Source organism: Corylus avellana, chromosome 5, assembly GCF_965113065.1.
Source record: "Corylus avellana chromosome 5, dhCorAvel1.hap1.2, whole genome shotgun sequence".
Classification (NCBI taxonomy): Eukaryota; Viridiplantae; Streptophyta; class Magnoliopsida; order Fagales; family Betulaceae; genus Corylus; species Corylus avellana.
In genome coordinates, this window is record NC_142494.1 from 6,957,089 (window position 1) to 6,983,206 (window position 26,118).

Below are 26,118 nucleotides of genomic sequence, written 5' to 3' on the forward strand. Positions count from 1 at the left end.
TTTAAAAGATATATTTGGATAGATATGTCAGATATTTGGTCAGTTTTAAATAATTATCTGTCCTCCTAAATTGCATTCACTTATCTTAAATATTTTATTGCAGGATGTAATAGGATCTCGCTAGGCATCCATAGCTGAATGCTTAAAGTGTCTAACTCAACCTTAAGTGAATTTGTTGCCACATTCCAGAAAATTAGTCTTATATTAGGCTGATTTTACAATGATTATATATAGCTTTTATTGTAGTTTAAGTACTACTATTCTTTTTTTTTTTTTTTTCTTTTTTTTTGAAGTGATAGCGCATATTAGTTTAGGATTATTCTTTTAGTTGGCGTATGACTCAAAGTTCCGAGTACCTTAATTCAACTTAAATAAATAGGCAAACAAAGTGGAGAGCTCGTTTCTCCCTCCACACTTGTGGTCAATGCGCTACTGCCTCTCTAATGTCTTTTTGGTTCACGTGCCTAATCTTCGACTCCATACTCAATCCCACATTAGTTCTCCATTGTTTCTTGTTTATTCCTATGGTGATCTTTAGATCTGGTTGTAACTATGCTGGTGCCTCTTGTCCGTGGCTTCGATCCGACCACTTTTAATGTCCTCCTTGCTGTTGTGGGGCTTCAAAATGATTGAGGGACCTTTCGAGGTTCGTGCCCTTTCTCGTGCATCTCCTTATCACCCCATCTCAAACTGTCTTAATTGATAGTCTCTTTTCTTACCTCTTATCTCAAGAATTATGGAACCGTATTATTTGTTTGGCACAATTTCTTTTAATTTATGTTTATCCCCACCGATCTGATTATATTGAGACCTCTTGTTGAGTTGCCCAACCATTTTTCTATGTTTTGTGTTAAATGTAATGGTCCCCTTCTCATGTTGTTGCAGTTTAAAATAAAAAAATAAACAGGCCCTACACTTTAATAGCTATTGATATTTTATCTGACCTTACTGCTTGTCGACAATGGGATGAAGTTGTCAAGAACATGTTAGAACATGAATGTGAAAGAAAAGAAAAAGGGATTTTGAAGCATAAATTTTCCACGTTTAACCATGAAAAACATGTCCATCTTCATCATAATTCATCAAATGATTTTGTCCGTAGCCAACAAACCCTAAAAGGAAAAGGTAAGAGAGATATTTATCATATGTTGGACTCATCGAACGGTCAAAAAGCAAAAAGATGAGACATCTTTAACCACAAAAAAAAAGAAAAAAAAAAAAGATTATCATATACAGCAATTAATTAGTTGTTAATCGAAAAAATCTACAAATCTGAAAGGTGTTAAACGTGAGAATTTTTTTATTACACCTCAGCGTGGATAAAGTTGAATAGAAAAGTTCGGCTATTAAAATAATAATTCATATTTTTCACGTTTTTTTTACACTTCCCCAGTATTTCAGATTAAGAATAAGATAATGTTGTGTTATCTTTTTAAAAATATAACATGTTATATTAAAAATGCATATTAAAATTAAAAATATATGTAATTTTTATATGTATTTTAAACATATATTAATTTAATATAGGAAATTAGAAAATAATAATAATAATAATAATAATAACCCAATAAAGAGGAAAAGTTTCTACAAATGTGAATTCATTCTGTGTGTTTTTTTTGTTTGTTTCCTGAGATTGATAATCTGAATCCCAAAGCTGCAATTTGAGACTCCTGCGAATGCAAATTGAGTGGCATTCATAACTTTTGACATTTCCTCTACAATGTGAATAAATGGGCTCAAATTTTCAACCTTTCATCCTTCATCTTAAAGATTGAGATCTCCTATTCTCAAATTTATAAATCTCAGCCGTTCATTTAAGCTTTTAAAATAAGCATTGTTTTAACATTTAATGAGGAAGCTACCATTCTCAAAAAATTTAATGAGCCATGTTTCCTTATTAAATACTGAAACATGATATAAATTTGAGAATCTCAAATTTAAAGAAAATTTTGAGGATCTAGATCCTCATCCTGAGGTAGAAATTATTGATAAGACCACTCATTCAATATGAAAATGGATAAGACAAAGTATGTGTCTTATCCATTTTCATTAACAAACAACTGTTTTTACATTTATTTTACAAAAAAATTAAAATTTACTGTACTTTTATATCACATCAAAAGTGCCACCCTCCTCCCCTCGCCCCCTCCGCATGGTGTGCTAGTCTATTTACTTGATGCCCCTATCTTGCCTCCCTCCTCCCCCTTCGGCTTGTGCGGTTTTCCTCCTTCTGTGCCACCCCTTTCTCCTTTTGTCTTGTTCTTTGGCGTTTTGCCTTTCTCCCTCTACCGCTGTGCCCGCATAGTCGTTCTCCACCGTGCCGCCTTTTTCCACTACCATCTGTCTCTGCCGCGTCTTGTATGGGTCGGGCATGGCTTTGGATCGGCTTGCCTTGGCTCGATCTCCCTTCCTCCGTCTAACCCACCTCGACGCGTGCCCCGCCTTCTTGCTCTCCATATCTGCCAGTGTCCATCCCACCTTTCATACTGGATTCGTTGCTCCAGCTATGATTTGTTTCTGTTAAGTTTTTGTGACTTTTTTCCTTTCCTGTTTTTGCCTATTATTTACCATTTGCTTCTCGTTGTGTTTTTGCTTATTTGGCACACTTTGTAGGTGCCGCTCTTGGAGAATTCACTCAAACTCTCCCCCCAGTTTCATTGAGTGCGCCACTGATCTCCTCTGCGCCTGCATGCCGTACACCATCCGCTGCCGGGTCTTTTCACGTGTCCCCCCGCGATGAGCTTCTAACGCCACCTTTCGGGTCGATTTCCAACCAGCATGCGATCGGCTTTCTTTCGGCTACTATCATCCGCTTTGTGTGCTTCTATTATTTTCCCTGTATTGTGGGCTTTCTTTTGTTGTATTTCCATTTTTTCATGTATTTGTTATCTACTTTCCTGTTTTATTTCCTTGTACGTTTTTTCTTTCTTGTTTTTTTGTTTGTAATAAGGCTCTGTCCTATCTCTATGATCTGCCCGTTTTGCTTTTGGTCCAGACCTTTAGGTTATGGATGTGAACGTTATCCTCGTTGTTGGATCGAAGAGGATGAGTTTCAGCATAGGGGTTCTTTGCTCTCAGGGCCGAGGAATAAGCACTACCTATGCATTGGATGATGTATGTTTGGTGTAGATCTGATTTTAAACCTGATGAATAGTCATGGGTTAGTGGTTGTGGCCTGATTGGTTGATAACTATAATTTTAGCTTCATGTATGATTTGCTTCAGAGCTTGTTGCTCTGTTTGTAAGAACTCTTGCTCGCGACCTTTTATCAATGAATAAGTATGGAATGCTTTCCCTTTTTAAAAAAAAAAAAAAAAAAAAAATCAATTTCTTCCTTGTTTTCCTTTTGGCCATTTCTCTCTATGATTCACAAGTGGAATAAGAAAATGAGAACTGCCCAGCACAGCATTTTAGCTGCTATGTATCATAGGTTAGGGTGAAGATAAATAGCAGCACGCCGGCAAAAAATTATTATTATTATTATTATTATTATTATTTTATTAAAATATTTAAAAAAAAAAAAAAAAAAAAAATTTGCTACTTGACGTGCTTAGCACGCGGCGTGCTCTGAATCACGGCTCCATAGGTTATTATGTCACATCATATTTGGTGGAAATTAAGAGGAGAGTTAATGTCTATTGCCTGGCTAAAATAAAACAAGAAAAAAATAAATAAATAAAAGAGAAGAACAATTTTAGATCAGAAGATGGGCATTGCCTAATGGATCAAGGGCTCGTTTGGCAATATCTTTTAGGATAGGTTTTTAATATTTTAGCCAAAAAATAAAAAATAAAAGCATTAACACCACCCAGAATTAATTTTGTCTTCACGTCACATCACAAACCCAAAAAAACAAAAAAAGTTTTCTAAAATTTTTTACCAAACAAGCCCTAAAAGATTGGCTGCGTCGGTGGATTCACAGGAGCATCCTGCTCATCTCCTCCGTTTGCAGTTGTGACTTAAAGTGGGAAAGACCCACTTCCTCAATTATCCCTTTGTTTTTTTTCTTTTGTGTTGTCAGATTCATTAAGAGAAACACAAATAATAGTACTTAGAATATGACATTTTAGATACTGTGCAATAAGGTAGTCTTATTGTACAAGACACTTTATTGTTAGAGGTAATCGAATGGGACCACCCTACTTGCGAAGGTGTTCGGATACTTGTCTAAATAGTCGAATAACCTATACAAGTAAACAACCCTTCACATGGAGCTGTCCACTACCATAAATATGACAAATTATTGCACGGGATTGCATCCAATATATTACTTCTTAAGGAAGTAAAAGCGACTACACATTATTGATACTTGTCATTCAGTACCTAGAGCCAAAACTGCATAGGACAGAAACTAATAAAATAATTGCTTGTTGTTTGGTGAGGCATCGTAGGTGGGTGCTAAAAAAAAATACAAGTGACATTTTTGACTGCGACTGGGGCTGTGACTTCTTTCGGCTGCTTCCCAAATCTTTAGGTGGAGGCATCAAAAGCAGTGAGCTCTCTTTTGGGAAGGTCTCCGCTGCCCTAGCCTACCCTGCTCTCTTTTGCGGCCGCCACGGCCACCATCATCTACCGACTTCACCAAGTGGAAAGAAAGCCTAAAAAGCAAAAGAATGAAAATGACATTTTCCCAGTGACCATGATGGATTTGGTGTGGATAGGGTCTTTTCAGATCTTGGACTCTTGCTTTGAAAGCAACTAACAAGCAAACTTGATGACAACAAATTAAGTTGGCTGTTTTTGTCTCGATTGGTGACTTTTCTTTCATTGGTGATCACTTTCTTCTTCGTTTGGGGTAGCCCACTCCCATACTCTACAACCCCCCCACTCCCATACTCTACAACCCCAAGAAACCAATCTTTCCTTTGCGTATGTGAGTATTATCCATAACCAATCTAATCATTAATAATCATTCTATGAACATTTCAAATTGAAGTCAAGCACGTGTCTGACTTAATGAAACAATTTAGTTCACATTTAGGCATGCTCCACAGAAGTATATTATAACGCACTGGTAATTACATAGATAATAATCCCAGCTCTGGGAATGCACGACATCTCTAACATGTAGTACATAGATCCGGTTGAATGTGCTTATACTCATAATTTTTACAGGTATAAAGAAAGGGATGTTCAGAAGGAAAGAAGACACAAAATTGCACAACAGAAGAGGAAAAAACAGATTCTGCTGAGCGACTTATCCGCCTGCATTACGTGCCTTCGGACTCTTCGGCTAGTGCTCCCTGCAAGGTGGTACGAGTTCGGATACGTATATAAGTTTGTAATGGTGTTTCCAAACACCCTTGCGTAAACCATTTCTCCAAATACACCGATTGTTGGATCGAACATGTTTGTCGTTGCACTACCGGGAGTAAGAGTTGACGAGGTGGTACCATAACTGCCTGGGTTCGGGTGGTATTGCCGTGATTGATATGATGAATAATTGCCACCATAGAGTTGCTGAGTTTGGTATGCGTTTGCTGTGTTGTCAACCCCACAAGCAGGACCAGGAGGTCTTCGAGGAATGACCATACCAAGATGGGGAGCCTTGCCTTTAGAAGGCTTTGTGGTTTGGCCCTTGCCATAGAGTGGGACAAGGGAAGCTTGAGAAATTTCAGCTTTGCATACGGGACACTGCTGCTGTTGCTGGTCTTCATTTTCAGCAGATGAGCTCTGGAAATGAAGCCATTTGTACAAGCAGGGCCAGCAGTAGAGGTGACCGCAGAGGGTAACCACTGGTTCTTGCACAGTCTCTAGACAGATGTTGCAGTCAAAGCCACCTGAGGTGCTGTTTTCAGAATCTGGGATTGCATTCCACTTCTCTAGGGAAGACTTATCTTCTCCAAAGGAATCATTTTGAGCCATGGCCTCCTCAAAGTACTGCCCTATGTCCATTTATCTGCTGCAGAGAATATGCACTCCTTTGGTTCAACCTAAATCTGAGTACATAATCAAAAGCAAGAAAGTTAGAGTCATACATATCTAAATTTACAGCTCAAAAGCATGTTTAATAAAGAAAGTTCATTTCTTAATTCTAGAGAGAGAAGCAAAACACATCTCAAATCACTATTTGCTATTGAACTAAAAGTTCCTAGAAGCTGACAATTCAATCAAGAACACATTAAACCCCTGACATGTTTTCCTTTTCTACTTTTTCTTTTTCTGTTGGCAGAGAAAGATGCCCGAAGACAGACAACTTGATACAAAAGATATATCTCAGCAACCAAACACACCTCAAATTCTTCATGTTCAATAAATCTATTATACCACCAACTATGGTTTATGTTTAACAACAGAAAGAGCCAAAGGGCAAAAAGAAACAAAGGTCTCCATCCACCCAAAGGGAAAGTCAGATAAAATAATACATACATGGGACCACTAATTTATATCTAATCAAATGAGAATAAATTATTTTTGGTGAGAAGTTGCATAGAGGAAGCGTACTGGAGATTAAGCCACAGAATTATCCCTTTCGGTTCTTCTAGAAAGTTTAATTCACAAATTCATTTTATATTGCTTTTAATATTCTTTTGATAAGTATTTTTACCCCAAGGGGAGGGGGTCCCAAGGGGATAATTATGTGTCTTAATCTACAATACACTGCCTCTAAGCAACTTCTCATCATAAATAATTTATTCTCTTAATCCCCTTGTATACTTTTAATATTATAAGAATCCCATTCCCATGTTGGCAAATTAATCAGTGCTAGATATTAAAGGACTTAAGGAAATTACATGGAAGATGTCATCTTAGGAAGCTTATGCATAGATTCAATCAAGCTTTGAATCCAAAATTTGAAATTATCAAAATATTGAAGATATATCAAAAAAATCACAACAGCATTAAAAAACAATCACAATACCTCAAAATCTTAGAAAAAACGTATTATAGTTAGAAATCCTTGCAGAAAAAGTTTCCTCTTCTTTTCTTTTTTCTTTTTTATTTTTTTTATTTATTTTTTGTGGAAAGTAATTAAGAGATCATGAAAGTTTTTGGCAAGTAAATTGGGAAACCTGAATACATCTAGCCAATTCACAACTACCATCCAACTACCCACCCAACTCAACTTTCAATGAGTAGAGCACCTACCGGAAATAAAATTACAATGATTGAAATCATTTAACTTGCAACTACAAAACCATGAAGCAGAAACTACTTCAGAAATTAAGCCATATTAGGTAACTTTTTTTTTTTTTTTTTTTGATAAGTAATTCGCCACAAGGGAGGAAGGAGAGATTTGAACTCTGGTTCATGAGGCATGGTCTCCAGCAAATTGAGCTGCTCCCGAGGTGAAGGCCATATTTGGTAACCTTATATTGAGCTTCAGAACAATAAACTTCATTAAGCAACAAAATTTTAAGTCCACAACACTAACATCTCTAACATCTCATCTTTTGCTAATGAAGTTTTGATTTAAATGGACAGAGAAAGATAGAGACTAATTGAGAAACCAATACAATCTCTCACCCTCTTAATAACACAACAGAAACTATTAAGAACTTGAGATTTATCATGATTCAAACATCTATCATTCCAATCATGTATGCAAAAATACAAAACTCAAAATTTAAACAGAACATAGAACATTGATATGATAAAACTAAGATCCAAAAATATTTATCTAAGCAACGGTAAGGGATAACATTTGAATCCCGGCTAATTCTTATGCAAGGCACTAGATCCTTTAAGTAATGAACAATAAACCTCTAAAAGTGCCTCCATCGATGCTTCCAATCTGTGCTCGGAATCAAGGAGACAGATAACACAAGCAACAACAATTTCCTAATCTTCCTCTGTTTCACTCTCTCTCACACACACACACACACATATATATATAGGCAAAGGAAAATTTTCCCTAGCATCGAATTACGACCTACAAACTGCAATTCATGTTCCGGCAGAGCCGACCCACGAAAATAACGAACCGGACAATTCCAATACAGCATTTAAACTACTCTTTGGAAAGAGACAACAAAATGGTAACCGACCATAGTCTTCTAGGAGACAACCGAGTCTTGTGCAAGCCATATTTGATCAAGCTTAACCAAAAACGCGTTTTATTTTATTTTTTTCAATTTCACAGAGCAAAATCATCTCTTTAAATCATCCAAGAGGGGGAGAAAATCAAATAAGAGAGAAACAAAGCAGAAAACAACACAAACCCAGCTAGCAAAATCTTGTTTTTTCTCTTCTTTCTCTCTCGAGCTTGAGTTCCATGACGTAGAAACTAACCCACATAAAAACCCAGTCCTGTTTTCCAGGGAATTAAAGTAATTGTGAACATCCCCGAGAAAATCTTTTCCTCAGAAAATGTCCAACCCAAAAAACAGAGACGGCACCCAATCCCCAAAGATTTCAGATACGGATCTAATCCCATTACCCTCTTCTACATGCACAAAAGAGAGACACAGACAGAGAGAAAGAGATAGTGAAACGTACAAATACTAGAGATTGTTCCGCGATATGTCTGTTGGCTGTAGCTTTTGCCAATGGCGTTCCAGAGAGAGAGAGAGAGGGAGAGAGAGAGATTGAGAGGTTACAGAGGAAACTGCAAGGCAGTGAGAAAGAAAGAGCCATCGGCATTGAGGTATTTATAGACGAAAAAAAAACCAAGTAAATATTTACACGCATAAAATATAGCGAGCAAGAGACAAAATAGTTATGGAGCTAGAGGATAAACATTGCCCTTACCTCGCGCTCACGTGGAACCCGCCTCTTGCCCGCCGGTTATGATAATCTCCGTATAATTTGGCAAAATAGCTACTAAAATAGTTCAAATTTCAACTTTTTATCTATGAAATTTTAAAGGTTAATTATATTTTTATTTACATAATTTAAATATTTTTTATTAAAAATTATGAAAAAATATTTTCATAATGATCCCTTAAAAAGTGAAAAAAGTTTTAGAAAAAAAAAGAAAACAGGTAAAAAAAACAATAAAAAATAAAATGGCTCCTTTGAAAAATGCTGCTACATGTAGCCTTTTTTTTTTTTTTTTGTAATCCAATCAAATATCTATTTTACATTTCTTTTTTTGTTAATCTAATATAGGGAGTTTTTTACAAATTTGATTAGTCATTTTAGATAAAAATATCATTTGACTTCTCCATTGGGAATCCTCTTACTGTTTACATTAGATAAAAAAAAATAAAAAATAAAAAATAAAAAAAGGTCAAGTTACTCTTTTTCTCATCCTCCCTTTCTTTATTTGTTTCCTTTTATCCCTTTTTTTTTTTTTTATGGATAGGAATTTCTTACAAATAAAATTTGTTTTTAATACGGCATGCTTTTTATTGAGTAATTTTAGAAATCACTCTTGTGTTGCTTTAAGAATGGGATACTTTTTAAAATCATCATTTAATCAAAATTTATAATGATTAATCACAAACTCAACAGTAATTTTAAAAGTCACATCATTCTTGTAATACTACAAGAGAGACTTCTAATATTACTTCATGCTTCTTACATGTTTTTTATAACAACATTAATAAGAAATAGTTTTTTACATGCTAAAATTAATTTGTAAAAAAATGATGTCTTGTCTTTATTTTTTCATGAAATTTCTTACACATTGGGCTCTAAAAAATGTCTCAAATCTGGTCTTCAAAAGTGTCATATGTTTTTTTTTTTAATGAGTAATTATAAATGTCACCCTATGTCCTCTCAAAATTGATATATATATATTTGTTGGTCTTTGCTTCATTTAGGGTTAAAAGAAAAAATTGAATGAGAATTGAGGGTGTTAAGTTGGTTGGTTGGTTGCAGTGCAGCTGGTGGTTTCTACCTAAATCTCTCCAACAAAATGAATACATGGTAATGGGTCTTTTCAACTATTTCTATGGTTCAGCGATTATGTTTTGGGTTGTTTGAATTTTTGTAAAATTTTATAGTTTGAAGAGGAGTTCGTGAACTCACATACCCCAAACTACCTAAATGTAAAAGGACAGTTTGGAGAACATTGCTTCCAATCTGGTCAACTAACTCTAATAAATGTTAAGTGTCCTCTAATATGTAAGATGTACAAGTTTTCTTTGAATTAGGATTATCTTCAGTTCAAATGAAGTGAATAATATCTAATTAGTTATATTGGAGGAGTATTTTTGTCCCTCAAAATTGAAAAGACAAAAATACCCATCCAATATAATTAACTAAATATTATTCAATTCAAATAAACTAAAGAAGATCTTCTTCCGTTTTCTTTAGCATTTTAACGTCATTTATTTCCTTTCTCCTAACTCAGAAATTCAAACATTAATTTTTTAAAAACTCAGACATGTTAGAAGACACTTAGCATTAATTAGAGTGGGTTGAATAACAATTTCCTCTAAACTATTGGAGAAAATTTATGTCCAATGTGAAAGGAAATTGTTAGATATTCTTCTAGTATTCTCTTGATCTAGGTAAATATTATTTTTTAAAAATTAGATAAAATAAAAAAACTAGTATTTTCCCATGTAAAAATCCACTGAACCAAAGTGGTGAGCTCTGCAGCCTAATAGAGGAAGATCTTGATCTACAGATGGCATATGACGCAATAAATAAGGTTGTTTGCAACTATGTTGGCCTCTTTATGTATGGAGCAAACTTTTTTGGCATTAAATAGCTCGAAGTGGAGAGAAATGCTATTGTGCAATAAAAAGATTAGTTTTTGTTCATAAAAATTCTAAATGGCAAGAGATTACAGGCTCCTACGTAGCTGCAGTTAAACAAAATGTGGTTAGGGCCTGAATCTTGCCACTTAAAACTTTTATGAGCCAAAAATAATATTGGGGAAAATGCAGTTTACCCCCCTGAAGTTTCAGGGGTTTTTCAATTTTAACCCCAAAGTTCAAAAATTGGCAATCTACCCCCCTGAAGTTTCAAAAATTGGCAATTTAAACATTCCGTGTAATTTTTCCGTCTAAATGGACGGAAATCTGTGAAATTACATCACTACCCTCAGGCTTTTTTAAAAAAATTTCCGTCCAATTTAACGGAAAAATTAAACGGAAGGTTTAAATTGCCAATTTTTGAAACTTCAGGGGGGTAGATTGCCAATTTTTGAACTTTGGGGTTAAAATTGAAAAACTCCTGAAACTTCAAGGGGGTAAACTGTATTTTCCCCAATAATATTTTTATTGCACTATAACATTTATCTATTTTTGAAGTTATTTGTATGCAGCCAACTTTGTCGGCATCAAATAGTTTTAAGTGGGAGAAAGAAAACATAAAATATTTGAAATATTACCACACTTTTATTATAATGTTTTATAAACTCACACAATAGTCTATATTTTATGCTATTATAAGATAAATGTTATACGAACTTCTTCTTTTACATTCATAAGTACTTATTTTCCAATTAAATGTGCTAATTGTCACGTCAATTTTTCACTACATTGTTTTTTAATCTCAAAATACTTATATATTTTATTTTTTTTGCAATTGTTTCATTAAAAGATAAGTATTTACAAAATATTTGTATAGAATTTGTAATAATGAGCCACTTCACATGGTCCCTCATCGGCTACAATCCCACAATAGATTTTGGGGACAAAAATCTTTTTTGAGTCGGATTTGGGGACCAAAAACTAGCTTCTTTTCCTATTTATCACAACGCTCCTAATAATTTCTTGGTAGGAGATAATAAATGAGGATGGAGGGAATGGATGACCTGGCCGGAAAAGGATCCTATTCATTTAGTGCATTTATAATGATAATATTGTCATTATCTTTTGAAGATAAATTTTTTGGACAAATTTATTCTCCTCAATGTATTAAATAGATATTTTAATGCTATAAGTCTTTTTAGAGTCATCTCAAATGTGATGTGATTTTTAAAATCATCGTTAAATTTGAGATGCGATTTATTGACTTTTGATCTATAGGTATTTTTAAAAACCACATCACATTTTGGATCACTCTAGGAGGACTCTAGAAAAACCTCCATTTCATTTGAAATGGGAAGTATCTGTTTCGTGACATAGACAGATGTATTATGTACAAGAAATGGTCAAACATTCACACGCGCGCAAGGGCAGAACCAAAATTTTTTATTAGGGGAAATTAAAATATAAATGAGGAATCAAATTTAATTTTTAAGCCTAAAGTACATATATACATCTTAATAAAAAATTGAGAAATGTCACTTAATTCTCCTAAACTTTCATCACATTTGCAATTACTTTTTAAATTTAAAAAACTCTCAATTTAGTGTATCCATCTTTCAATTTCATTCATCCGTTAGGATTTTTACCATTAAATCCTAATGGAGATGTGTCAAAATTCTCCAAATACCCCTATTTTTTTAGGAAAAGGAAAACTTCACAAAATTTTTATGAACTTCTACCTCTTTTGAATTACTTCTATAATGTTCAAAAATTCTTAATTTAAGGTATCAAATTTTCTGAATCTTTGCAATTTTTTATTTTTTTATTATAAAAAAGGATATTTTTGAAATTTTGATAAGATTTAACAAAAAATCATAACGGTATGGGATATTGTAAAAAATTGAAAGTTCGATACCCTAAATTAAGAGTTTTTGAACATTGAGGGGTAATGTCAAAACGCGTGGAAGTTCAAGAGGGTTTTGTGAAGTTTCCTCTTTAGGAAAAAAAAATTGCAAGAATTTTGGCGTTAGTAAGGATTTAACGAAATTTACAAAAATACCACCCATGAATCTAATAAAACTTATATATATATATATATATATATATATATATATATATATATATATATATATATAATGAGTATTTTGGAGAGTTTAGCATTTTGGAGAGTTTGATAGGATTTACGAAAAATCTTAATAGATTAGTGAAATTAAAAAATATAAAAATAAAAATAAATATAGTAAATTTAGATTTTTTAAAAAATTTGGAATGAATAATTTAAAAAATAGCGATAATTCAAAATAAATTTTAAGTCACTTCACAAACGAATATTATAACATAATTATTAAAGGATAAGAAGACTACACAAAAGCTCAAAGTCTATTACACTTTCGTCCGTTTCAAATGTTACCAAAGTTCATTTCACTTTACGTTCTAACCGTTACAACAAATGAATAGCCTCAATTAATGTAATTTTATTTAATACACATATTAGAATGTCTCTATTTAAATGAATGGAAAAGTCTCCATCTATTAACCTAAAAAAAAAAAAAATTAAAAAAAAAAAATTAAAAAAAAGTGATCATCATAACTTTTCATCCTTTTATTTTTAAAATAATTTTTTTGTTTGTCTGGTAAATACATGTGCATGCCTAATTTGTTATGTTATTGGGGTTGCAAATACGTTGGAACCAATAATAATTTAGTTAAATTTATTGTCTTTCCTTTTGGTTCCGATAATACGATTTGACAAGTCAAAATATTTATTGATAGTCATAAAAATCAATTGCCATCCTTCCTTTTTTAAGTGTTGTCATTTCAACATTTTAGAATTGTCACACAAATCTATTTCAAATTCAGATGGAAGATTTAATTGCAATCTTCCCCTTTGAAGTGTTATGTGATCATCTCAACATTTATTATTGTGACAGGTTTTTTTTTTTTTTTTTTTTTTTTTACCAATTCTAGAAGTTTCCTTCATCTAATTTATTATTAAAGTATAAATGTTAGAAAAAGAATAAATAAAATTTGAAAAATAACATTTAAATGGAATAACGAGAATGAATTGCTAAAATGGTGAGGCCATGAGGTGTTTTAAAAAAGTAGATAGTTAAAATAAGGGGTAATTTCACTTATCTCCATAAAATTATATGCATTTTGCAAATATCCTCCTAATGTTTAAAGTCTCTCACTTTGGTGTATTGAACTTTGATTTCCTTTTATTTTTCCCCTTCCGTTACATATTGTAGTTAAATTAAACGGTGGAATGAGTAATTTCAGTAAGGGTATTTTAGTAATTTCATACATTTCTATTAAGATTTAACAGAAAATCCTAACGGAATGGAAAAAGTAGAAGGAAATAAAAGTTTGATGCACCAAAGTGAGAAATTCTGAACATTGAGAATGTTTGCAAAAGGCACGTAACTTTATGAGGGTAAGTGAAATTACCCCTTAAAATAAAAAAAAATAAAAAATTATACTTTTAACTAGTTTAATGAGTAAAATTGATAAGATTACTAATAATGCTCTACATAGTACCGAGTATACCCTTTTTATCTTTTAGCCCAAGGCTTGAACTAATGACATTCGCAAATGCCAAACTATCAAAAACTTGCAAAGTATCTCTTCGTTATCAAAAAAGACAAAAATATTTTAAAATTATTAAAAAAAAAAGAAAAAAAAAAAGAGACTAGTGGGTCTTCACATTGATAAGACTCACAATGGAAGTGGTTTGCTTTTTCTTTTTCTTTTTTTCGGAATTTATACGAATATTTTTGTTTTTTAAACAAAATTTAAGGGCTTTCTTTAGTTTTTTGCTTGACAAATGAGGTACGTTGCAATTCCTTAATAATTGAGAGAGGTATTATTTCAATTGAAAGCTGGAAAAAACATTGCATGGTGTGAACGTCCATTAATTAAGTACGAATTTACGGAGAAGAAGATGATGTCCATTTTGGTTTGGGATGGCGTGATTTCCAAAGTGATTAGGACATTTTCTCATTGCTTACAGCTCAGCAATAATGTAGTTGATGACATTTAATTAATTACCTAGTGCAGATTATTAATTAATTAACATACATATTATCTCCTGTTCATTTAAATGAGATAATATCGACTTAGTTATATTAGAGAAGTATTTTATCATCTCAAACAGTAAAAAGATAAAAATACTCTTCAAATATAACTATCTGAATATTATTTAGTTCATTCAAATATCCTTCAAATATAATTATATTGAAGGGGTATTTTTGTCTTTTCATTTGAAAAAGATAATATTCAATTAATTATATTTGAAGGGTATTCTCGTCTTTTTATTGTTTGAGAAGACAAAAATATCATTCCAATATAACTAACTAAATATTATCCGGTTCAACTAAACTAGAGAGAATCTTAATTCCGGACACTAACCATCATCTATTCTAGACTTCTAGCGAAGAAAATTAACAACTTTAGATTTTTCTTTGCTAATTAATGACCCATTTTGGATAAAAACCACGTAGGCACGTCCACAAGAAGTTTTAAAAAAAAATTGTTTTGACTGCCATCCAAATTTGAATAGAAATTTTCCCAATGAAGACTGCCGTCTAACAATTTCGTTGCAGATTTGGCAGCATATGTGCAATCGTTTCTTTAACGGTTCATATTTAATTTTATATAAATTTATATTTGAAAAAAGATTTTCAACATTCGTAAGCTTGCGCCATAAATTCCTCGCATTTCTATCCCTCCAAAGATAATAATTAAACCGCAGCCGCTAACGTTAACTTGACAATAAGCTCAAAAGGGACGCGGATGCGATATCATCTTGTTCGAATGTTATACTATTTTGAATAGGATAAATGATAAAAATTATTATCTATCCCATTTTTTACAATGAATCTATCATTAGATTTGTGGAATCCACATGCAAAATAATACAAAGGAAAAATGATGTATAATTAAAATTCCATCAAATTGGCATGGTGAAGAAGCTAATTAATGATAATTAAAGCTATCACTTTCTTGCCGGGTTTGGCTTACCCGCGGTAGATTGGTCGGCCACAGGTTAGGATTTCTACCAAGGGTTTTTTAACCCTTAGAAGAAAAAAACGTGAACTAAAAAAAAAAAAAAAAAAAAGAGGTTGTTAGAAATGAGTCTTGGGCCTAACTCAACTCAAAAGCTAGCTCAAGAGTTGAGGTTTCCCCTCACCTTATAAATGGACAATCTCCTTAATACCCAGGCAATGTGGGACTTCCAACACCCCCCCTCACGTGTGGCGGGAGGACATCCAAGCCAACACGTGCGACAATAGGTGACGGTGGGCCACAGCCAATTAATTGGGTTAGGCTCTGATACCATGTTAGAAATGAGTCTTGGGCCTAACTCAACTCAAAAGCTAGCTCAAGAGTTGAGGTTTCCCCTCACCTTATAAATGGACAATCTCCTTAATACACAGGCAATGTGGGACTTCCAACAGAGGTGAAGAACGTAGAGATGGAGCACACCACAGTGGAAAAATAATCGGCACAGATCAAGATGGATGGCGTCATTGAAGCATGCTACAGTGAAGAAGACGAAGAAAAGGAAGATGAACTCCTTCAAACCCCCTGAATTTGACCCTCTGTTTCTAACCACAAAAGCAGTGACGCCGGCCACCATCCACCACCAATAGGGTGGCTACCCACCATCTGGTGACTTTCTCCAAAAACACTACTCTCTCTGTCTCTCTCGATCCCCCCTCTGCCCACCAACGATGCCCACCCACCACGGCACCGGCTAGGTCAGCTACCTCCACCCATTTCACCTTCCCCCATTTTCCCTAAAATTTTTACAAGCAAAACTGTCCTTTCATAGTAGATGCAAGCGATTTAGACCAGTGGGAAAAAATAAACACACCATGTTATCAAGTTCATGAAATGGGCATAGAATTTTTCCACCCAGTAGAAAATAAGTTCTAAATTTTTATTTCTGCAATTAAATCTTGAGAGAAATATTGGTTTTGTGATAGGACACTGCATTCATGGGAGAACTATAGAAACACATAATATAATAAATATAAAGCAGAATAATATGAAATAAAGGAAAGAGTGAAAGACACAAAAATTAAGGTTATTCGGCATATAGCCTACGTTCACACACACTAAAGCCTTATAGGCTATATATTTCCTTGATTTATGGTCTGAGTATACAGCTCTATTTATAGAACTTTACATGTGATTTGAAATATTTCAAATACAAATATATCATTTAGGGTTATTATTTAAATCTCTTGATTTAGAGAATACAAAATCAACATTTAATTCAAAGGATTTATATCCTTAACAAGAACAACGTCCAATGGGGATGGGGAGAGAGAGGGGGAAGTGAAAAGAGAAAAGACAACTTTGGGGTTTGGGTAGAAAAAATAAAAGAATTGGGGTTTGGGTAGAAAAAATAAAAGAAATTGACAGGAGTTAAGGGTTTTTTTGACGGAGTTTGATCTACCGCAGGTAAACCAATTCCTTTCTTGCCACTCGTGATAAAAAGAATTGACTCCATCATTATTTATATATACTCTTGAATGCATTAAAAAAAAAAGTCCTTTATCTTCTATTCCATTCTATTTTAATTTTTTCTTTCTTTCTTTTTTATTCCTTTGCTAAATCATTGAAGATTAAGAGACTATTTAGGATTGCGTTTGAAAATTAGAGTTTTTAAGTCAAAAAAATATTTTTTTGGCAAAAGTGAGTTTTGGCCATTTTTAGGCTTTTCGGAAATTTAAAATCGCTTTCAATTTTTTGTACCAAACGGTACTTTATTTTCAAACGGACTTTTTAAGTGTTAAACGCACTTTTAGACCCATCATATGTGCACCCAAACAGGTCCTAAATCTTCTAGTTTTCATTTGCAAACCCTTTTGCCTTCTATTCTTTCAATTAAACCAAAATAATAATCACATTCCCAAGATGCAACCATGATTGAAGTTGACAACATTAACATCACCAAATAAGATTGTAAACAAACAATTTTAAAAAAAAAAAGAAAAAAGAAAAAAAAGGAATAATGAACATGACATGTCCTTCTTTATTGATTAGGAAAACATTTTGCTCAATATATACTTCAAGTCTTCAAGGCTACTGAATGTTACTTTCAGTTGGTGCACCAACTTCTCTACTTAATTAGTTAATCATATGACTACTACTTAGATACACCCAATAGTACATTACTTTGGATCCAACTTGCATCCTATTGAGAAAAGCATTGGAAAATTGACAGTTCATATTCAAACGACATCGGAATCTAGCATAATTGACCAAAAAGGATGGCCGATCACCTTCAAAAGCCCTTAGGGGTGACGCGATTGACGTTAAAGAAGAGATATAGTAATTTGACTTATGTAATAAATGTTACGTAAACTATTTCGTCGTTTTGCCAGAAAATATAGTAAAATCTGTAATATATATCCCCAAACGTTTTCCAAACAAATATGTGACGTTTACTTTAGTAGCGCAAAATGGGGATTATATAGATGAATAAACATTAGTTTTGACAGGATTTAAGGGTTGGTTGCTCTTACTAGCCATTGCATTCAATGATCCAATGCAAAATCTTAATTTTATTTTTTTAATAAAAAAAGGAAAAAGAAAAAAAAAAACATTATTGAGCTTGTGTCCTATAAGACTTTATGTAGTAGTCTAGCGTACATGCGAGCTATGTATATTATATATATACAGGAAAAAAGAATTAGAAAATAGCATGGGGCTTGTCTATCAACGTGGAAGTTCTAAAGCCAAGCATATAAATTAAATTATATAATTTCATGTATTGAAGATTATTATTTTGGGATCCGGCTTGTAGGCGGTAGTTTTTATGGAAGATTATCATTTTGGCGTTTTGCCCAGTTAAAAACTAGATTTAAAAAATTAATAATAAAAATTTAAAAAATATTAATTAAAAAGTAAAAATATTAAAAAACTAAAACAAGGCCACCTCATTTTGGCCAAGGGGTGGCTCCACCCCATGGCCCTTGGGGGTGGTCCGGTCACCCCCAAAAGGCCAAAAGAAAAAAAAAACTGTGGATGAACCCAGTAGCGAGTATGACGCCGGCAGCAAAAGACTTGGCGGCGAAGAAGAGGTTGCTGTTGGTATGGAGGAAGCGGCGGTTTTTTTCCACGAGGGGGATGGTGATTCCAACCACTTTGGGCCTCCGACGATGAGGATCGACGCGATGGCGACGAGTTTGGAGATGAAAATGGAACCTCATCCCGCCAACGAACCAGTGGCCTCTGCCCACGATACAACAGTTTCTACCTGCAATTTCACCAGCAACCGCACGGTCCCACGAGCAACGAGCTCCAATCTCCATCGGTGAGTGACGCCAACGAACCTACAGTTCCGCAAATGGCCCTGTGGCCTCAACTCAAGTTCGTCCTCCTAGCCTTGGGGTCGCCCAACTTTGCATCAAGTTTGTCGGACTTCAACGAGTCTGCAGCAAGTCTGGAGCCACCCCCTTGGCCAACCGGTCAACCCATTTTGTTTTAATTTTCTTTTTTAATATTTTTATCTTTTTAATTATTATTATTATTATTTTTTAATTTTTGAGTTTTAATGAATTTTTTATTGTAAATTTTTTAAACCTAGTTTTTAACTGGGCAAAACGGTACCGTTTAGTAGAAAACGGTATCGTCTTGCATGTTTTTTTAAGGGTTGACCATTAGGTAGATTGTTAATACACGATAATGAGGAGAGGGAAAGACAAAGTTTTGATATTGCTATTAAAAAATGTATGAAAGGTTAAGGGCTTGACCTTAATTAACAATATATATATATATATATATAAAAGTTTAGGGATATTTGTGGAAATTACAAATGATTTTAATTAATATGGATCGGTTCCATTGATTACAGATGCCGTACGCGTATTTAGTACGTGCACGTCTTAAATTGTAATCTCGCCTCACCAATCTCCACTGTGGTGTGATTAAAAAAAGAAAAATAAAAAGAGATTGCCTTAAAATGGCAGATTTTTTTTTTTTTTTTTTTTTTTTTTTTTTTAAGGGAAGATATTCCATACTCATTCATTGATGAAAAGATCATGGGTAAAAGTTCTTATAAATAGAGGTAGCCAGACATTAAAGATACATACATTATAAGTCGAATATTCAATACCTATCAATGACATCAACATCCGTTAACCCATGACTAGTCTTCAGTTTTAACATCAGATCTACTACAGACAGACTCAATCCAATGCATAAGTAGCTCTTATTTCTCGATCCTGAGAGCAGAAAACCCTCATGCTGAAACTCATCAACCTCGACCCGATAGCCAGGATACCGTTCACAACTTCACATCCACAAGCCAAAAAATTGGACCAAAAGCGAATATCCCACAGATCATCAAGAGATAGGACATAACTTTATTACAAGCAACAAAAACAAGAACAAAAAACCACAAAAAAAAATAGAAAATAGAAAAAACAGGCAAGAAACGAACCGAGAAAAACTAGAAAAGAAATACAAGGAAAAAATAGACAAAAGCCAAAAAACCACAAAAACAAAAAGCGACACAAGAAGAAAACAGGCCTCAAAGCGAGGCCGCTAGAAAACGACGCAAGGAGGCTATGGATACGATCGGAGCCAAAGAGCCAGTGAGAAGAACGCGAGTCTACGTGGGTCTGACGGGTTATGTTGGTAACTCCTAAAAAAAAAGAAAAAGAAAAAAAGAGTTATGTGGATAAAAAACTGTTTTTTTTTAAAAAAATAAAATAAAAAATAAAAAAATTAAAGAAACAACCTAGTAAGCTATGAAGAACAAACACAACACCTCAAAGGGAGTTACAAGCCAACAACAAAACAAACAAACACAACACCATTAGTGTGTTGTATTTTATGTAGATATAACACAGAAAAGAGAAGAAAGTTTTTAAAATTTTCTTATAAAATGAGAAGAAAATTCGAATATCCATGTGCATCATTTAAAACTTTTTTATTTCGAATTCAACGGGATATCTTGACCTGCCGTTGACCTTTAACTGTTGTACCCCAGGTGAACTCTAGTCCCCCTACACCGTAAAAATCTGCCACACATCTCGAGGCCTAATCTATTGAAACAAGAATCAATCAATCAATCAAGGGGCTTCAAAAACGGTCGGCGGCTAAAAGATTCACTGGCGTACGTGTCAGATGATGTAACATGCGCACTACTACCCATAATAAGCCACCGCCCACGACCACATGGGCCCGGCTGTCCTACCAGGGTTGATTTTGCTGATAAATGTTACAGATTCTATCACTTCAAAAATTTCGTTAAGAATGAAAATTATTATTATTTTTTGAATAAATTATTATTAAATTTTAAATTTAATAATAATTTTTTAATTTTACTGTTACCTAAAAAATATAAAATTTAAAGGGTTAAATACTCCATACTCCCTTGGGGTTTCTCAATTTTATTTTTTTCTCTCTGGGGTTTCATTTTTATCACAGGAGGTCCCTGTGGTTTTGATAAGTGACCAAATTAGTCCATCCATTAGTTGACCGTTAGTTGACTGTACGGACTGACACGTGGACCAATCAGACATCGACACGTGGCACATATATTAATTTTTTTAAAACTTTTTTTAATTAAAAAAAATGTATTTAAAAAAAAAAAAAAAGGGAAAAAACTGGGCCACCCCCAAATTGCCAAGGGAGTGGCTCGGCCGCCCCCAGTTTTTTCGGCCACCCCCAGTGGGTACTGAGGGTGGTTTCGGCCACCCCCTTGGGGCCCAAGGGGGTGGCCGGGGTCGCTCGGCCACCCCCAGTTTTTTCCCTTTTTTTTTTTTTTTTTGTTTTTGTTTTTAATATTTTTTTAAAATTTAAAAAAAAAATACATTTTTTTTATTTAAAAAAAATTAAATATATGCCACGTGTCGACGTCTGATTAGTCCACGTGTCAGTCCTAACGGTCAACTAACGGATGGACTAACTTGGTCACTTATCAAAACCATAGGGACCTCCTGTGATAAAAATGAAACCCCAAGAGGGAAAAAATAAAGTTAGAAAACCCTAGGGGGTTTTGGAGTATTTAACCCAAATTTAAAATATGTGAGTGCGAAAATAAAAATGTGTATTATTTCTTTATTTTGCTCACCCCGTCACCTGCATGGGCTTTAACGAGTTGTAAAAGAGTTTAAATTGGTTTCGTTATCTAAATTTGAATGAGTCCATTTAAGGGCATGTTTGAGTGTGTGTTTGAGGAGTTTAAAAGTGCGTTTAATAATAAAAAAGTCCGTTTAAAGAAAAAAAAAATACATGTTTAGTAAAAAGAATTGAAAGCGTTTTTAATGGTTCAAAAAGCTTACAAATGGCCAAAGCGCACTTTTGACAAAAACTTAAAAATGAAGCTTTTGCCAAAAAGTACTTTTTGACTTAAAAACTATATTTTTTAAACGCAATTCAAAATATGCTCTAAAAATAAGTTACCTATTATTAAAAAAAAAAAAGAAAAAAAAAAAAAGAATAAGTTACCCAAATAAGGAGTTCTTCTCATGCATCATAGAGAGAGCATAGCTGAGTGTGCCCTTTTCTCTTTACTCCTTCTCCCTCCCTTTTTCCGCATCCATCATAGATCGATCAAGGCGCATTTGTCAATGGTCCTCAGGGTGCTTTTTAACGGCGCGTGGAACGCGTAAAGATGTGTTGGGTTTTTGTTATTGTATTTTCGTTGTTTTTAAATAATAATATTTTCTTTCTAGATCTGCTTTTAGTAGCGATTTATGAGGTGGAGTTTTATTCGTTTTCTTAAGTTTTGTTTTTACGAATCCTTAAGAATAACGGAATTAGTTTCTAGTCAATCTTTTGTTTTCTTATGGTTCTTTTTTTGGAAGTAAACCATAGACAATGGCGAAAGAGTTATCAGGCATAAAGAAGAATTGTCACTATTGTAAAGGCAGCAAATAAGATTCCGATTGATAAAGCACTAGTAGTGGAGATTAAAAAAAAAAAAAAAGCCAGGGAATCAAGGATCTGGCAGCGAATAGAGACATGATTTACCGGAATTTGTTGTAGATTTGAAACTGATTAAGACGGTGATTTTTTATAGATGCTGTCTTATATAGTCCGAAAGGCTATTATGTATGTCATAAATAATATTTGAATTGTGAAAATTTCAAATTATATTAATGAAGAGATCATTGGTAAAAGGGTTGGAGTTGGCCAAGACACTATTCATCACCATTTCCCAAAAAAATAAACATCAAAACATTTTAACTTTTTCACTTTTTATATTAAATCATTCACTTTTTATTATTATTCAAATAAAAAAATCACTACAAAACAAAATTTTTTTCACTTTTCCATACCATTTTTTCATTTTTTTTTATACCAAACATTCTTTTTTTTTTTTTACATCAACTACAGTGTCTCGGCCAACCCATTTATCAAACACCACCTAAAATCAGCCAATTCACCCCTTGAGAGGTGGTCAACCAATGGAGGAGGTTCAACCTTCAAAACATATGAAATAGACAATAAGAGAAATTCACACACACCTATAAATCTGTGATAAAATAATAAGCAACATTCATAATAATAATAATAAAATATGTGGCCAATTTGAGCATTGGATGACAGCAATTTGTACAAATCTCGACTTAATAACCTTTGCTCAACAAAACAATAATCAAGTCCACCTTCCATTTTATTTTATTTTGAGTTGGATTAGTAAGTACGCAATGTGTAGTATTGTTTTCACCGAAATCTAGATTTTGATTGATAATATATATATATATATCAAAATAACACAAAAAACTATTAAAAAAAAAACTATTTTTATATTTATATCACATCAAAATACTTTTTTTTTAAAAAAAGTACCCTTTAAAAATCATTAACATACGGATATATTATGATAAATTGAAATCCAAATTTCTTTTTTCTAAAACTTGAGTGCAATGCACAATGAGATGATTTTAAGAGACATTTGTACATTGTACTATTCTTTTAGCTTAATTACTGAAGTTTACTTATTTAACTGTATGTAACATTTCCACAGGAATGTTAAGTTTTATATTAATTTATTACTAAGATCGAGCTTTATAAATGATTATAAAAACTTCTAATGTAACTTAATTAATTATTTTAAAATAATAATGTAAATATAGCTAGCATTTTTTTAAAATATATATATATATATATATATATATATATATATATGTAGGATGTTATCGACCTTATTCTGAAGAATAAAAAATTGGTCTCCTTTTCGTTTTGTTTTCATCATTTTTTTTTAAAAAAAAAGTTTATAAGTTTTTATTTATTTTTTTTTGTTTTTATTTTTTATTTTAAGGGAAATCATTTCAATCTCATTAATTGATGAAAGATTATGAGCATAAAGCTCTTACATCACAGAGCAAAAGTTATGAGAAAATCATAGTCGAAGCTACAAGGTTACAAGTCATAGATACATACATAACAATATGACATTCAAGATCTATCTATGACATCAAAATCCGCTAACCCATGACTAATATTCAGTTGTAACAATAGGTCTGCTCCAGACTGACTTAATGCGATAGATAGGTAGCAACATCTTCCTGCCGAAACTCATCATTTTCAATTCGCAAGCTAGAAAATTATTCACATCTTCAACCCAACCGGCCAAGACCACAAAATATAAGGAAAACGAAAAATACAGGGAAAAATAAAGAAAAGGCATAAAAGCCCACATAACACCACCGGAGGAAGGCTGCCGAATGATTCTGGCCAGAGTGCGAAAAAGTTACGCAGGCACGTGCGAGTCACGATCCGTTGTGGGGTTGCCGGACTTAGAAGCAGGCAGGGCCGATGAGTGCGGTGGAGGGACGCGTGTCGAGGTAGGTCTGACGGAGGGACGTAGATCGAGTTTTGAAACAGTCTGATCCAAGAGTCTCATCAACCTAAAAAAAAAAGACACGGCATAAATAGTGAACAACACACTTTGCGCAGTGGCGCTTGAGCCTATAACAAAAGAAAATTAAGTGAAAAAAAAAAGGGGAGTAAAGAGTCGGGAAAGGGAGGAGGAGGAGTTTATAAGGTTAATAAACCGCAAAGGACTAGAAAATAAAAAATAAAAAATACAGTGGATGTTTGGAAATAGCTCTGTGAAGATATAGCAAAACTATTAAATTGTGAGAACAATTCAACTTTATTAAACACCACCAGAGGAAGGTTGCCAAATGATTTTGGCCAGAGCGCGAAAAAGTCACGCAGGCGCGTGCGAGTCACGATCCGTCGCGGGGTTGTCGGACTTAGAAGCGGGTAAGGCCGATGAGTACGGTGGAGGGGCGCGTGTCGAGGTGGGTCTGACGGAGGGACGTAAATTAAGTTTTAAAACAGTCTAATCCAAAAGTCCTATCAATCTAAGAAAAAAGGCACGACAAAAATAGTGAACAACACACCCAGCGCGGTGATGCTTGAGCCTATAACAAAAAAAAAAAATTAAGTGAAAAAAGAAAGGGGAGAAAAGAGTCGGGAAAGGGAGGAGGAGGAGTTTATAAGGTTAATAAACCCCAAAGGACTAGAAAATAAAAAAAATACAGTGGATGTTTGGAAATAGCTCTGTGAAGATATAGCAAAACTATTAAATTGTGACAACAATTCAACTTTATTAAATAATTTAGGTAGCAATAATTAGTCATTGACAAAGTTGTAGGCTAGTCATATTTTATTTTATTTATTTCTTATTATCGGGAAAGTGATGTGACATGATAAGAAATCTGACAGAAAATCACTTAAAAAGTTATAAATCTTTTTTCCTAGGTGGTGGATTTTTATTTATGATTTTTCTTCTGAATTAAAGTTTAATTTCAGGAAAAAGAAAACGACAAATGGGAAAATCAGAAAAGGGCGTAGCATTATTGGTGGTGTTTGGTAAATGAATTGGCCTAGACACCGTAGATGATGTGAAAAAAAAAAAAAAATTGGTATAAAAAAAGTAAAAAAGTGGTATGAAAAAGTGAAAAAATTTTGTTTTGTAATAATTTTTTTATTTGAATAATAAAAAAAAGTAAATAATTTGACATATAAAAAATAAAAAAGTTAAAATATTTTGATGTTGATTTTTTTAGAAAATTGTGATAAATAGTGTCTAGGCCAACTCCCACCCTGTTACCAAACAAGGCCATTCTTCCTCCACTATGCGCAGTGGGGGGTGGGGGGTGGTCTTTGACAAACAGAACCCAGGTGTTTGACGGCCAATACTTAATCTGAAATTTTGTTTGAAATATTAATAAAAATTAATTGATGGGCTTGGCTTTTGTCTTTGAGCCCGTTTGGGAGTGTATTTTTAAAGAAATAACTTGCGTTTGTAAACCAAATCGTAATTTTGGATTGTTTGAGATTGCGATTTAAAAAATATAAATTTTAAAATTATGAAAAAATTCTGTGCGATTTTAACATGTTTTACCAAATGCCTGTGTAATTTTAAAAAGTAACGATTTCAAAAACGCAATTTTTAAAATCATACTTATTTATCTTTGATGAAAAAATCAAATTTTGAACGTTGGTTGTCCAAATCTCTTAGGTCAACTCAACTCCATAGTATGAGAAG

General features: G+C 33.4%; 1 protein-coding gene across 2 annotated transcripts; it reads right to left on the bottom strand.

Moving 5' to 3' along the window:
• Positions 1-4,949: 4,949 nt before the first annotated feature.
• Positions 4,950-8,575, bottom strand: LOC132182471 (E3 ubiquitin-protein ligase RMA1H1). Of its 2 annotated transcripts, none has more exons than XM_059595725.2 (2): positions 8,440-8,575; positions 4,950-5,939 (listed from the first exon to the last, which is right to left on the bottom strand). In XM_059595725.2, the coding sequence occupies exon 2, from the start codon at positions 5,893-5,895 to the stop codon at positions 5,134-5,136; it is 762 nt and encodes a 253-aa protein (XP_059451708.1). In that variant the 5' UTR covers positions 5,896-5,939; positions 8,440-8,575; the 3' UTR covers positions 4,950-5,133. The 2 variants fall into 2 exon arrangements, with proteins under 2 accessions (XP_059451708.1, XP_088373083.1); XM_088516957.1 differs by having other exon boundaries at positions 4,950-7,321.
• Between the last annotated feature and the right edge of the window lie 17,543 nt (positions 8,576-26,118).